This window comes from Erpetoichthys calabaricus, chromosome 8 (genome assembly GCF_900747795.2).
Source record: "Erpetoichthys calabaricus chromosome 8, fErpCal1.3, whole genome shotgun sequence".
Classification (NCBI taxonomy): domain Eukaryota; kingdom Metazoa; phylum Chordata; class Cladistia; order Polypteriformes; family Polypteridae; genus Erpetoichthys; species Erpetoichthys calabaricus.
The window spans coordinates 76,779,910-76,792,938 of record NC_041401.2 but is presented as its reverse complement, the minus strand read 5'-3'; the positions used below and the strand labels follow the sequence as shown (position 1 = coordinate 76,792,938).

Genomic DNA, 13,029 nt, shown 5'->3' with positions numbered 1-13,029 from the left:
AGATCAAATAAACACTTTCACAAAAGGTTCAAGGGTGCTACAACAGCTTCTGTGGCGTAGCAGTAAGATTTGCTGACTTGTAATCAAGAGTCACCGGTTCAATCCCCACTCACTCCTATATTTGCCGTTTTCAGTAGTGAGCTGCACTTTTTATTAATATTATACAGTACACACATACATTTGGTTTATGTCTGTAACACACGGTGTGTATTTATAGGACTTGTAAAAGTTACCGTTTTTTTTTACTTTTATTCTCTCTAAATCACGATACATACTGGGGATGTTAGAGCGCGTGAGCTTATTCAGTGCTGCAGGATCAACGCACATGTCAATCTTTTTTTCTTTCAGTAATAGCGCCAACATAAATCCACACCCGATCTGACGCTGTTCGTTTTCAAATAATATTGCATTAGTGTGATGATGTTTTCACATATATTGTCTCTTTCTTTCAGGTGTGTAATAGGAACCACAGCATAGAGAGAAGCGTGTACATTGTAACAGGTACACACGTTGTAAATGTAGGAAAGACTATCCTTGCATGTGTGTGAACAGTTAACATTTGTATCTGATGATTGCATATAGCGCTGAAGTTACTGCTCTGTACTATTCTATCCTCTGCATGTCCTGGAGTACAAAAGAAACAGCATACAGCAACATGTGGGGACTGGCAAGATCGGGGAAAAAAAAACACGCAGTCACTGATTACAAACTGCAAGATGTTATGCGAATGAATATGAATAATATGAATAATGTTGCATCCGTGCCACAAAGTTTTCCAAAATGTACTATACAGTTCATAAAACGAATAATTCCAAATATCATATATACCTACGTCTGTGTTTTTTTTGTTTTTTTGACATCATACACCATAAGGTGCACACTAATTCAGCATGAGCAGGAACACTCAATAAAACTGAATAAAAAAAAATCAAGTGACGGTGAGATACGAAGAAGGCAGATTCGCCAGCATTTGCGTGTCAGCTTTTATCCCTCCAGATGAGAGAATGTCCAGCTCCATTGTCTCAAAACACCACTCACATCTCCAGTTATTCCGTTTCAAATAAAAAATAACAGCGTCAGATCCCTCAGTATGTATCGTGATTGTGATTTAGAGAGAATAAAAGTAAAAAAAAACGGTAACTTTTACAAGTCCTATAAATGCACACCGTGTGTTACAGACGCAAACCAAATGTATGTGTGTACTGTATAATATTAACAAAAAGAGCAGCTCACTACTGAAAACGGCATATATAGGAGTGAGTGGGCATCGAACCAGGGACTCTTGATTACAAGACAGTAAATCTTACCGCTACGCCACGGAAGCTGTTGTATCATCCTTGAACCTTTTGTGAAAGTGTTTATTTGATCTTTGGACTTCAGGCTTCATACACTGTGTGGTTTATGCCTACATTTTTGTCATTTACTACTAAAATATGAAAAATGTTTCTGTTTTAAAAATGGGTTTACACAGATTACTGTAGAAAAGGAACACACATGAAATGCGTGTGTTCCAAATAGTGATCTATTATTTCCATTCTAAAACTCTGGCACTTCAGTCACTCCCAGATAATCAAACAAGGCATGAGCTGGGAAAACTTAGTGAACATTCTGCGGCGGTGGGGGATGGAATAGTTGGCTGCTTGCTGCTCGTGTTAATCGGCACATTTAGAAGACAAAAGAGAGGTGAGAACGGTTTTAAGGTGGGCCGGATCTACGAGTTTATTTCGTAGACTCTGGTAATTCTAGTGTTAAAGAAGGACGTGTGAAGACCATGTCACATTAGGTGGCTTTTCTGGTAAATTTTCAGCCTTCGTTTACATAAACCTAGGGAGCTGGCGGGCAGTCATGTAGTCTGACATACCCAGCGGCTCACTCTGATAAAATCAAACGAGTATGATTTTGTCTTTAGTCGTAGTGGTGGACTTTTTGTGCATCCGGAAGTTCACTGCAGTGTGATGCAGCAATGAGGAATAAGGAGCACGGGGGTTTTGAACCTGACAAACAGAAGGGATGCTCGTCTGTCTGATGTCTCCTGTTTTCAGTGCCATGACAGAATGGGGAAAACTTTTTAAAAAAAAAAAAAAAAAAGGCCTGAGATTGCCATACCTGTTAACTTTTGGTACAGCGCCAGCCTCTGCAGGCAGTGCATTATTGTACATCATGAAAAGAGACAAGCACGTCTGCGCTGAATGATGGGCACTTGGTTAGTAAATGTGACATGGGCAGCGATTCTCAGCCATGGTCCACCAACGAGAACAGCAACTGCAGTTGGCAAGTCTGACGTCCCCTGTGACTCGAAGTTGCGTAATATGACATCATCTTAAAACATCTAACTGGATTGTACCTAGTAACTGCGGCAGACCTTCAACTGCAAGAGGATTCAGCTACTGGGGTCAAAATTATTTACTTTAATTATTTCCAGTGCTAAGAAGGTCTTTTTTGTTTCTCTTTCTGATTTCTGTACAAAGTTACATGCAAGTCATCACAAAGTCCTTTTAAACTAGGAATAAATTAATATTCTAATAAATTCAGAATTGATTGTCATTACTTTTACTGTGTATGCTCTCTGTTATATCCTGAACAGAATTTATTTCTGTAGCACATTTTCATACGTAGTATGTAGCTCAAAGTGCTTAACAAGATGTCAAAAGAAATACAAATTTAAAATTAGATAAGAATGATGAGTAAATAGTATACAAAATAAATAAATAATGCATGCTTACATAAGATAAGATATCATAAATGAGCAAAGTCGGATTCTTAAATATAGAATTGTTTTTTTAAGCCTCTAAATGGCAGTTAGATGGCCAGGGTGGACACACAAAAAATTAAAAATCTGTAGGGGTTCCAGTCCAGAAGACCACCCAGCCCCCTCTGGGCATTCAACCTAACATAAATGTTGTTTTTTTTTTTAGGCTTTGTCTTTATCTTCTGATGGCACCAGCTGTATCTTAAAATGTTTAAGTTTGTTGCATTCTATTCATTTAAGAAAACCAAATAACATTTTCAGAGCCACTTAATGCAGTGTTGGGTCACGGGGTGCCAGAGCGTGTCCTGCCAGCACTGAGTACTGGTCCATTACAGATTTAAATATAATGAAAATTGAAATGTAAGCTGATTTTACATTATTTTCAGGTGGTCATGGGATCAGATTTGAGGCAGGGATGAAAGTCCCTGTGTGTGCAGTGAAGTGACGCCGCCTGACATGAACGAATAAGGCACGGATATGAATACAGCGTTGTGCAGTAGTAGGAAACCTGCCAGGTAGGTTTTTGCTTAAAAGTTTAATTCATCAATTTTCTGGAGTGCAAGTAAGGAGTACTTGGAGAATATTTTAGCATAATGTACTGCTGAATGCACTAAAATGCAATATTTAGGCATTAAGTGCAGTTATTTCATTATTAATATAATCCTTAACATTTGTGATTTCATTTAACTCAATACCAGATCAGAATAATGATAGAAATGTTTGAGTAGGACCGTGATTGCAATTTTGAAAAAGAGTGCACACACTAGCGATATCTAAGATAAACTGAACAAAATACAGTAAAGTGTTTGAAACAAAGAGATGTCTGACTGTCACTAGTTGTCAGGTATGCCTCATCAAAGTCGTATTTTTTTCTGATATACGTCCAAGGTTGCTTGTATTTATAATCCAGTTTTGAAGGTACCCTTTGACCGATTTCTCACCCCTCGTGTCCTGTTTGTGTTTAAACCATTAGTCAATCTGACTCGATACTGTTACTATGAAGAGGGAGTCAAGTGTCTGTTCCTCTTCGCTGCTCACTTCTCCACAACATGCAGTCGTGATCACAGTAATCCAGCGATTCGGAACGCATTGACCATTTGGTATCGGTACAAAGGTCAGTTTGGTTTGATGTCAGTTGCACATTTAAAAGCAAATTGCATGGTACGCATTTAATCTGTCACACATGCGTGATTTGAGGCCCTTAAATGCTTAACTAATGGGTGGTATTTTTTGTGTCATTTGGGCTACTTGGTGAGAAATAGAAGTTGCTGCAAGAAATATTCCTTCATTATGATACTGCGTACAATTCACCTGTCTACATGGGAGACATTGCTGCTACAGCATATAGCTCCATGAATAATTTAACATGTTAATGTTTACAAAGAGGAATACAGTATTTTATCTTTCACTTTAAAAGTACAAAATGTTAGGAGTATTTGGGCAAAGAAATGTGGAAAATTTTATCAGGTTAGGAGAGCAGTTGAATGTCAGAATGAAATTTGGAAAAGTTGTTTATGATACATAAATAGTTTCCCGAACTTCCTAGCTCATTCAGAATTGACTGGCATGGCACTTTGAGGTGGGCACAGCATCCTAACAGGCAGACATACAGTGCATCCAGAAAGTATTCACAGCACATCACTTTTTCCACATTTTGTTATGTTACAGCCTCATTCCAAAATGGATTAAATTCATTTTTTTCCTCAGAATTCTGCACACAACACCCCATAATGACAACATGAAAAAGTTTACTTGAGGTTTTTCCAAATTTATTAAAAATAAAAAAACTGAGAAATCACATGTACATAAGTATTCACAGCCTTTGCTCAATACTTTGTCGATGCACCGTTGGCAGCAATTACAGCCTCAAGTCTTTTTGAATATGATGCCACAAGCTTGGCACACCTATCCTTGGCCAGTTTCGGCCATTCCTCTTTGCAGCACCTCTCAAGCTCCATCAGGCTGGATGGGAAGCGTCGGTGCACAGTCATTTTAAGATCTCTCCAGAGATGTTCAATCGGATTCAAGTCTGGGCTCTGGCTGGGCCACTCGAGGACATTCACAGAGTTGTCCTGAAGCTACTTCTTTGATATCTTGGCTGTGTGCTTAGGGTCGTTGTCCTGCTGAAAGATGAACTGTCGCCCCAGTCTGAGGTCAAGAGCGCTCTGGAGCAGGTTTTCATCCAGGATGTCTCTGTACATTGCTGCAGTCATCTTTCCCTTTATCCTGACTAGTCTCCCAGTCCCTGCCACTGAAAAACATCCCCACAGCATGATGCTGCCACCACCAAACGTGATGCCTGGCATTCACACCAAAGAGTTCAATCTGTGTCTCATCAGACCAGAGAATTTTCTTTCTCATGGTCTGAGAGTCCTTCAGGAACCTTTTGGCAAACTCCAGGCGGGCTGCCATGTGCCTTTTACTAAGGAGTGGCTTCCTTCTGGCCACTCTACCATACAGGCCTGATTGGTGGATTGCTGCAGAGATGGTTGTCCTTTTGGAAGGTTCTCCTCTCTCCACAGAGGACCTCTGGAGCTCTGACAGAGTGACCATCTGGTTCTTGGTCACCTCCCTGACTAAGGCCCTTCTCCCCCGATTGCTCAGTTTAGATGGCCGGCCAGCTCTAGGAAGAGTCCTGGTGGTTTCGAACTGCTTCCACTTACGGATGATGGAGGCCACTGTGCTCATTGGGACCTTCAAAGCAGCAGAAATTTTTTCTGTAACCTTCCCCAGATTTGTGCCTCGAGACAATCCTGTCTCGGAGGTCTACAGACAATTCCTTTGACTTCATGCTTGGTTTGTGCTCTGACATGAACTGTCAACTGTGGGACCTTATATAGACAGGTGTGTGCCTTTCCAAATCATGTCCAATCAACTGAATTTACCACAGGTGGACTCCAATTAGGCTGCAGAAACATCTCAAGGATGATCAGGGGAAACAGGATGCACCTGAGCTCAATTTCGAGCTTCATGGCAAAGGCTGTGAATACTTACGTATGTGTGCTTTCTCGATTTTTTTATTTTTAATAAATTTGCAAAAATCTCAAGTAAACTTTTTTCACGTTGTCATTATGGGGTGTTGTGTGTAGAATTCTGAGGGAAAAAATGAATTTAATCCATTTTGGAATAAGGCTGTAACATAACAAAATGTGAAAAAAGTGATGTGCTGTGAATACTTTCCGGATGCACTGTACATTCAGAATACATTTACACTGTGGGGTCCTTGGTTTGCTTCTTTACCCCGTTTCCTTTTGTTCATCCCTCTCCATGTTAATTTGTTTTTAAACATGCTGCTTTTATATACTTTTGGCCTTCTTCTTCGTATTGTTAACGGCATGGTCCCCTCAGGCACAGGATGACCGCATACTATGAAATATAACCACACAAATGTTTGTTTATTTGTAATGGTTTGAAACATTAGAAGTGCTATTTTAGTGTGTCTACTGTGGCTTGTTCAATTTCAACATCCATGAAACTATTGTGGTGGATGCCCCTTCTGTATATGGTCCAGGGGAACAGACATGGGCTGCATAACACCTCTCCTGGGTCGCAGGATGGCAGCCCCCCTGGGTTGCAGCGGTGCCTCAGACTCCTGCAGGGCTTCACGGGAGTTGGAGTTGGTTACAGCCCTGTTGGGAGCCAAGGGTGCTGCCAGGGAGTGCTGCAACAACTGCTGAGCCCTCTTGGGCAGGTTTTCTGCCACACCCGGAAGTGCTGCCAGAAGTAGGTCAACGAGCTCCTGGAGCGCTTTTGGGGGTGTTATAAAAGGAGCCAGCAGTCGTTACTGTGGGAGCCAGGGTTGGGAGGAGGGAGACAAAGTTGCCAGAGAGGAGTGGAGGAAAGAAGAAAGAAGAAGAATTTATTTTGTGTTGTGCCGTTTGAGCTTGTGGGACTGTGTTGTGCCTGTGCGACACGGGGAAGACGTGGCCCCCAGGTTAAGAAACTAAAAGTTTATTTTTATAAGTGTGCCTCTGGTGTCAAGCTGTGTCAGGTCCGGCGCTGATATAGCACCTTTGTCACACTATTTACAACTAAACATGTCCTTGAAGTTCAGTCATAGTTGCCCATCCAGGCACTATGGCATACTGGTTCAGGCTTTGGACTTCAAACCCTGAGGTTATGTGTTCAAATCCCACTAGTGGCATGCACTGTGCAACCATGAGCAGGTCACTTCATCTGCCAGTGCTCCAATTGTGTCTTAAATGTTGTACATCGCCTTGGATAAAGGCTGCAGCCAAATAAGTTAATAATCCAAACAAATATTAAACCTGCTTGATTGACTTTTGATTCCCTTAAATTCCCCTGTCTCACATCCACTCAGCTGTTAAAATGGAAACTCGGGTGTCAAGCAGCATTAAGTCACGAGAGAGTGCAAAATGTACAGTATATGTGGATAAAGTGTCACATAAGATAATGTAGACAGCGATTCTTGTTTCCCTGCTTCAGTGATTCAGCGTCCTTTTCACATGTCCCAGATGTTTCTGAAGAGTTTTGAGATGGCATGCAATACATTATGTATATTTGCTTAATGTCATTTTATAAACGAGCGTTTTAAGAAAGCTTTGTAAATGAAGTGGGTGAGCAGTAATTCAAGAACTACTTGTGGTGTTCTGCTGTACCTGCACATTCGCAAAATCTACTTGACTCTTCGTAATCCTTAAAGATCACAAGTACATAAATTCATTTGTCACCAGCATTTGCTGTTTGAGACTACATTGCCATCTTAGGCCAAATTTCATATTGGGACACCAACATCAGCATTTCTGGGAAACAAATATGGAGTGTGAAGCTTAATACAAATAAATACTACAATGCACTGCAGACAGTCCTGTGCTCTCCTTATGTAATCAGTAATTTGTATTTTCATTTTACCTGAGGACTTGTCACAAGGCTCTGCTCTTGCACTCGATGAAAAGTGCTGTACACAAGAAACTGAATTGAATTAATGGCCTGGCAACTTGAACTAAGCTGCACGCACTCCCTTTGAATCCCTGCAGCCCTGACCAGTGATGGACAGATGTCACGAATGTACAAAAAGTATTTGTTTTCAATTACATATAATAGGCACACAGTAGAAAACATCTGACATGGAGTCTTCTTGTAGCAACACTTCACATTAAGTACCTTCTTAAGGAGTCGCTGGGCAGCGATTTGTCAGTAATCGCCACTAAAATATGAAGATTTAGCATCTGTTTGGTGAACGCTAATGTGCTGTGCTATTCTGGTAAATCTAATGAGGCTTCTTAAAATGTTTTTGAAACGTCTGCTGCATGTTGGCAGGCAGTGTTGCATAGTGGGTAAGGCTTTAGACTTTAAATCCTGCTACTGACACTGTGTGACCCTGAACAAGTCACTTAACCTGCCTGTGCTCCGATTGGAAAACCAAAAGAAATGTAAGTCGCCTTGCATAAAGACATCAGCCAGGTAATCATACATGTTAAATTGAAAGATGACATTTAAATTGTAAATTGATGCTGACTTCTGCGTGTTATTTTTATATCAGTGGTGTGGGTCTTAACTCTGCTGTCGTGGGTTCAAACCGTTGGGTCCTTGTTTTCTGCTGTTTCCTGTCACCTCTCAAAGACCACCAAGTTAGGGTGACTGCTGACTTTAAATGGCCCTGAACTAAGTCACTGTCTGTCCATGTCCCCCATATTGAGCTCCCACCCAGTTATCAGAATAAGAAGATTCAGAAAATGAAGGTATAAAATTTTGGGATACGCTGCACTGCCTATGACCCTCTAATAGAGAAAGTAGACTTGAAAAAAAAAAAACTGATGATATTTTGCAGTATATTAAAGATTTAATCTTATTTCCCCTACTAATACACTGTAGCCTTAACACATGTTGTTTTGTTATAATTATACTTACAATTATACTTACAAATAAACTAAATTTCCACTGACAGATTGAGGAGATCGTTCCTCCCCCAAACTATGCGACTCTTCAATTCCACCCGGGGGGGGGTTAAACGTTAACATTTAACATTATACATAGTTATTGTCTGTTTTTCACCTGCATTATTATCATTCTTTAATTTAATATTATTTATTGTATCAGTATGCTGCTGCTGGAGAATGTGAATGTCCCATTGGGATTAATAAAGTATCTGTCTATCTATCTATCTATCTAAATAGGCATTTGCCAGACAACATCAGTTGCGTGGAACGAGGGCAGCCTGTCGAAAGTGGTGCCAGGACATCCAGTCGTGGTAGAATACGCTGCTACCCACCTTTGTCACTTTTCCTGTGTACTTACCCCAGTTTACATAAATGTATCCTACTATAGGCACTTTAAATTCAAATTAAACTCCTTCAAGGAATATGTGCAATGCATTGTTACAATAAATAAATCTTAAATAAAAGGGAACATCAGGCTAAGCACAGTATATAAACAAGCCATCCTTATCCCCTTTACAAACATGTCCTGTCCGCTCACAATAAAAAAATAAATAACAGTTCTAAGGAAAGTAAATATAATTCCAGATTTAGTGTGATTTCCACAGTAAAAAAAAAAAGTTTACAACAACCACAAACATCAGCTTGCACTTCATGAGAGGCCTCTGTCATGTGCAGCACAGATGCCTGGACACCGTTAACAGTTTTGTGTTTAAAGTGTGAAGTGGCAGATCAGCCATCCTCATGTCACACTTCATAAGTTCTTTAAACATTTTCATCTGTGGATGTCATCCTGATGATCTGTTGCCACATCCTTCGCCCACTGCCTTGCCAAGCACTTTCTTAAATCTGTACAGATTCACACCAGAAGATATGCAGACTGGGGATTAATCTGTCAGATCTCATCCAGCTAAGTCATGGAGTCCAACCCCGTATGCACTAATAAAACAGCTGAAGCCCTGCCATGTGCTAACCATGAATCCATGACTTATGGGGACAATTTATCTAACAGCACTTAAAGATATCCACATTTATCTTCTAATGGTTGGTATATATTCTTGAACCATAGGTACCATTTTTTTGAGTCACATTCAAATTAATGCAAGTTCTACTTTGTTCAAATGCTCCATCATCCAGTCTTGCAAGTGATGATAAACACGGGGTACTTCCATAACCAACCTCAGTCTCTTTCTGTTGTATCCCATAGCTCCATGAAGGTCTGCAGTTCTTCCAAAGTACCTAGCTTGTTGTTCTTGCACAGTGATCATCATCCCATTTCCAGGCCTTGGACACACTTCTTCCTCATAAACTGGAAATGCTCATCCTCTGACTTCAAAACAAGCCTTACTGAAAATTGGGCCCATTTCACTTAAGTCCTTGGGTTCTTGTGGCCCCCCTCAAGTCCTAAAACGTGAGAAGAAATTCTTCTCAGTAGAGTGGCTGCCAGGTTTCTGCAGGAAGCCCAGTAAGCTAGTGCTTGTGCCATTGTTTTGTCTTTTTTTGTCATTTTGTTGTTGCTGCTTTAGCTGCTGGTTGATGATGATCTGAATGTCCTCCTGTCAAAGAAAAGAAAAAAAAAAGTTAACTCATTGCCATTCCATTTTAATTGAACAACTTAAGTTTCAACTGCAAAGGAACATGTGAATGGGTACCACACAAGATACAGATAATAAACAAAAGCAACTATCGAGAGACCAAAACCTTAAGGAGATGCTCACACAAATATTAATTAAGTATTTCTCTGTCATTTTTTTTCTCACACTTGACTGGTGATGAGTGAACACTGTGAAGTTTGCTGTTCTATGAGTTCAGTAAAATCATGGAAGTGTTGAGGAACTTCACAGAATTCTGAGAAATACACTGAAGTCAAAGGGGAAGGTGGAATTGAACTAGTTTTGAGTGCCTTATAATGGTGTCTGAGGGTTAGGGAAGCATCTGCAAACTATGCTGGACCGATTATAGCCAAAAATATGATATGAGCGCTGAGGCAGCAGCGCTAACCACACTGTGCAACAAAAACAACAAGGTGCAAATGGACTGATAACCACAAACAAAATAAAACAAATGGCCACAATCTAGCAATAAATAAATACTGTATATATTTACAAAGTTCCAATCTTGGGACACACATTAGCTGTGTGACAAATGACAGTGTGGGAATGGCTCTTTCCATTGTTTGAATTTGCGGCTCCAGACACAGCTAGAACATCTCTTTTGATTGCTCTTTGTCTGTGCAGATACTTTGCACTTTTTTCTTCCATGATAAGATAGAAACTCCTCATAAAGAATAATAAACCTTTCATTATTACTATAATTTGACAGGGTAACGGGTCTTCCTTTAGGCTTCTTTAAGCTTGTTTTACATGGTAACTCCAGCACATGGCTAATTATACGTGCAAATCAGCCTTGCCCTGCTAGCCACTGGGGTCAGTATTCTATATCCAGTGGCAGTACTCCTAATATTCTCATTAAAGTCAGCTAATGTACCCGCATGCCTGAAATGCCTGAAGCTGATTGGCAACGATCTCAAAGTATGCATGCTATAGCTCTGTGATGTTGTATTTGCCTTGCAAAGCTTCATGGGGCACGGTAAGGGGGGAGTTTGTCTAAGCTGGTGAATTTACTGAAAAATATTCTGCAAACAAGGTCACCAGCAAATACAGCATGTTCACTGTGAAAGACGCATCGGCAAATTTCACCAATCAACTAAACTGAGGTCTGATTCATATCCCAACTGCACTATTGGGCAACACAATGGGTTTAACTGAAAATTATATTCTATATTATATTATAGTCCCCTAATGAAGGTTTCAGTCACCAAGAAAAGAAAGAAAGAAACATAAAATAGAATGAGCTCTCATCTTAAGGCAGACTCATCTAAAACACATACTGTACTGTATATGTAGCTAGGAAGGGCATTTTACTTTTATCATAAAAATGAAGGCAGTGCATCTTCAGGCAAGTCAAGAGCAGCAGACATTTAATTTACTTTATGCTGTTGCCGTAACCTTATCAGTTGCATGGAGTATATTTTGTATCCATGCAAAATGTATGAGACTGTTGTCTGTGAAAGTTGAGTAACCACATAACCCGTCCGTATATCACAGACCCATAGAGAGAGCATTCAGCTTACGTTTTCTCCTCCATTAAAGTCACTCCACCCTTAATTACAATGAAACAGAGTGCATGTTTGATCTGAGCTGAAACTGCTGTGTCCTTACCTGCCAGGCTTCCAGTTCCTGGGACAGTTCGAGTTTACGTTGTACAGCCTCCAGCAACTGGTTATTCAGCAGCATCATGTCGTTCTTGCACCTGAACAATTCAGATTCCATAGCCACCTTCCTAAAGAATTACAAAGGCACACAACTGTCACACAAAGTGAGACTTTTCAGATACACCTGAACTGTTAAGTATTAATCTGAATTTTTATATTTAGTAATTCCAAACTTTCTACCCCTAGTGAAATCTACCATGTTAGACATTATGGATGTGGTGAGAAGTTAAGCAAAATGACACCTTTTATTGGCTAACTAGAAAGAGTACATCTGAAGAAGGGGCCCGTGTTATCTCTAAGCCTGCATATTGTGGTCTTTGTAGTTAGCCAATAAAAGGTGTCATTTTGCTTAACTTCTCACCACAGCCCGAGTGAAGAATGTAAGCACATATTACTGAACAGTGAGTAATTCATTTTAAGGCAGTAAAATCAAATGCATGTCAGATTTTTCAAAGGAGCATTACATATTCTAATCTCATTTTTTCAACTGCTTCTACTGGTGAGGGTCATGGATATATTATTATTTTATATTATTTGTTTTGTTATTGCTGCATTTTTGAGTTGGTGATATGCACTAATCCTTGTCAGCATGCAGCTTGACAGCAGTGCTGTGCAGACTCTTTCTTCTGCCATCTTAATCCTGTTTCTCTCATGCCCATTTCAAGTGCTGTACCCCTAAACATCAACCTCTACTCGTCAGACCATCACCCAATTATGTGTTCAGTGGTCACACAGCCAGATGTTTCTACAAGGACACTTGTGAAGTTACTAAATAAAATAAGGATATATCTTCATAGCAATCATTATATATAACTATATTTATACTCGGTGTAATAGATGGCAGGCAGGGCAGATTCCCTTCCCGTACCAGGCTGATAGGCCCAGATGGCAAATAGACATGAAAAGAGGCAGGAAGTTCCCTGCCTACACAAGGATCTGGGCAAAGTATGCCATCTGAAGAGTGAGTACATTGGCATCCTTGCAGTATTAGATGGAGGAACATTACCCGGCTGGGAGGACAGCTTCCAGCATGAAGTACAGAGGAGAGCTGAACTGTTCAAGCTACATGCTCCCCCAAACTGCTAGGTGGCAGCAACCCTGGAATCAGG

The 13,029-nt window shown here is 40.3% G+C and overlaps 2 protein-coding genes across 2 annotated transcripts in view; both read right to left on the bottom strand.

The window, feature by feature from the left end:
• The window catches only part of cct6a (chaperonin containing TCP1, subunit 6A (zeta 1)), a 679,017-nt gene that overhangs the window by 518,335 nt on the left and 147,653 nt on the right, over positions 1–13,029 (bottom strand). The gene's annotated exons all lie outside the window — the stretch shown is intronic.
• LOC114655682 (BICD family-like cargo adapter 1) overlaps positions 8,533–13,029 on the bottom strand; it is a 46,369-nt gene continuing 41,872 nt past the window's right edge. Inside the window, exons 8-9 of the mRNA XM_028806841.2 lie at positions 11,868–11,988; positions 8,533–10,202 (exon numbers count right to left, since the gene is read on the bottom strand). Of these exons, the coding sequence (XP_028662674.2) occupies positions 10,044–10,202; positions 11,868–11,988 (280 nt within the window). The 3' untranslated portion in view covers positions 8,533–10,043. The remainder of the gene's footprint in view (positions 10,203–11,867; positions 11,989–13,029) is intronic.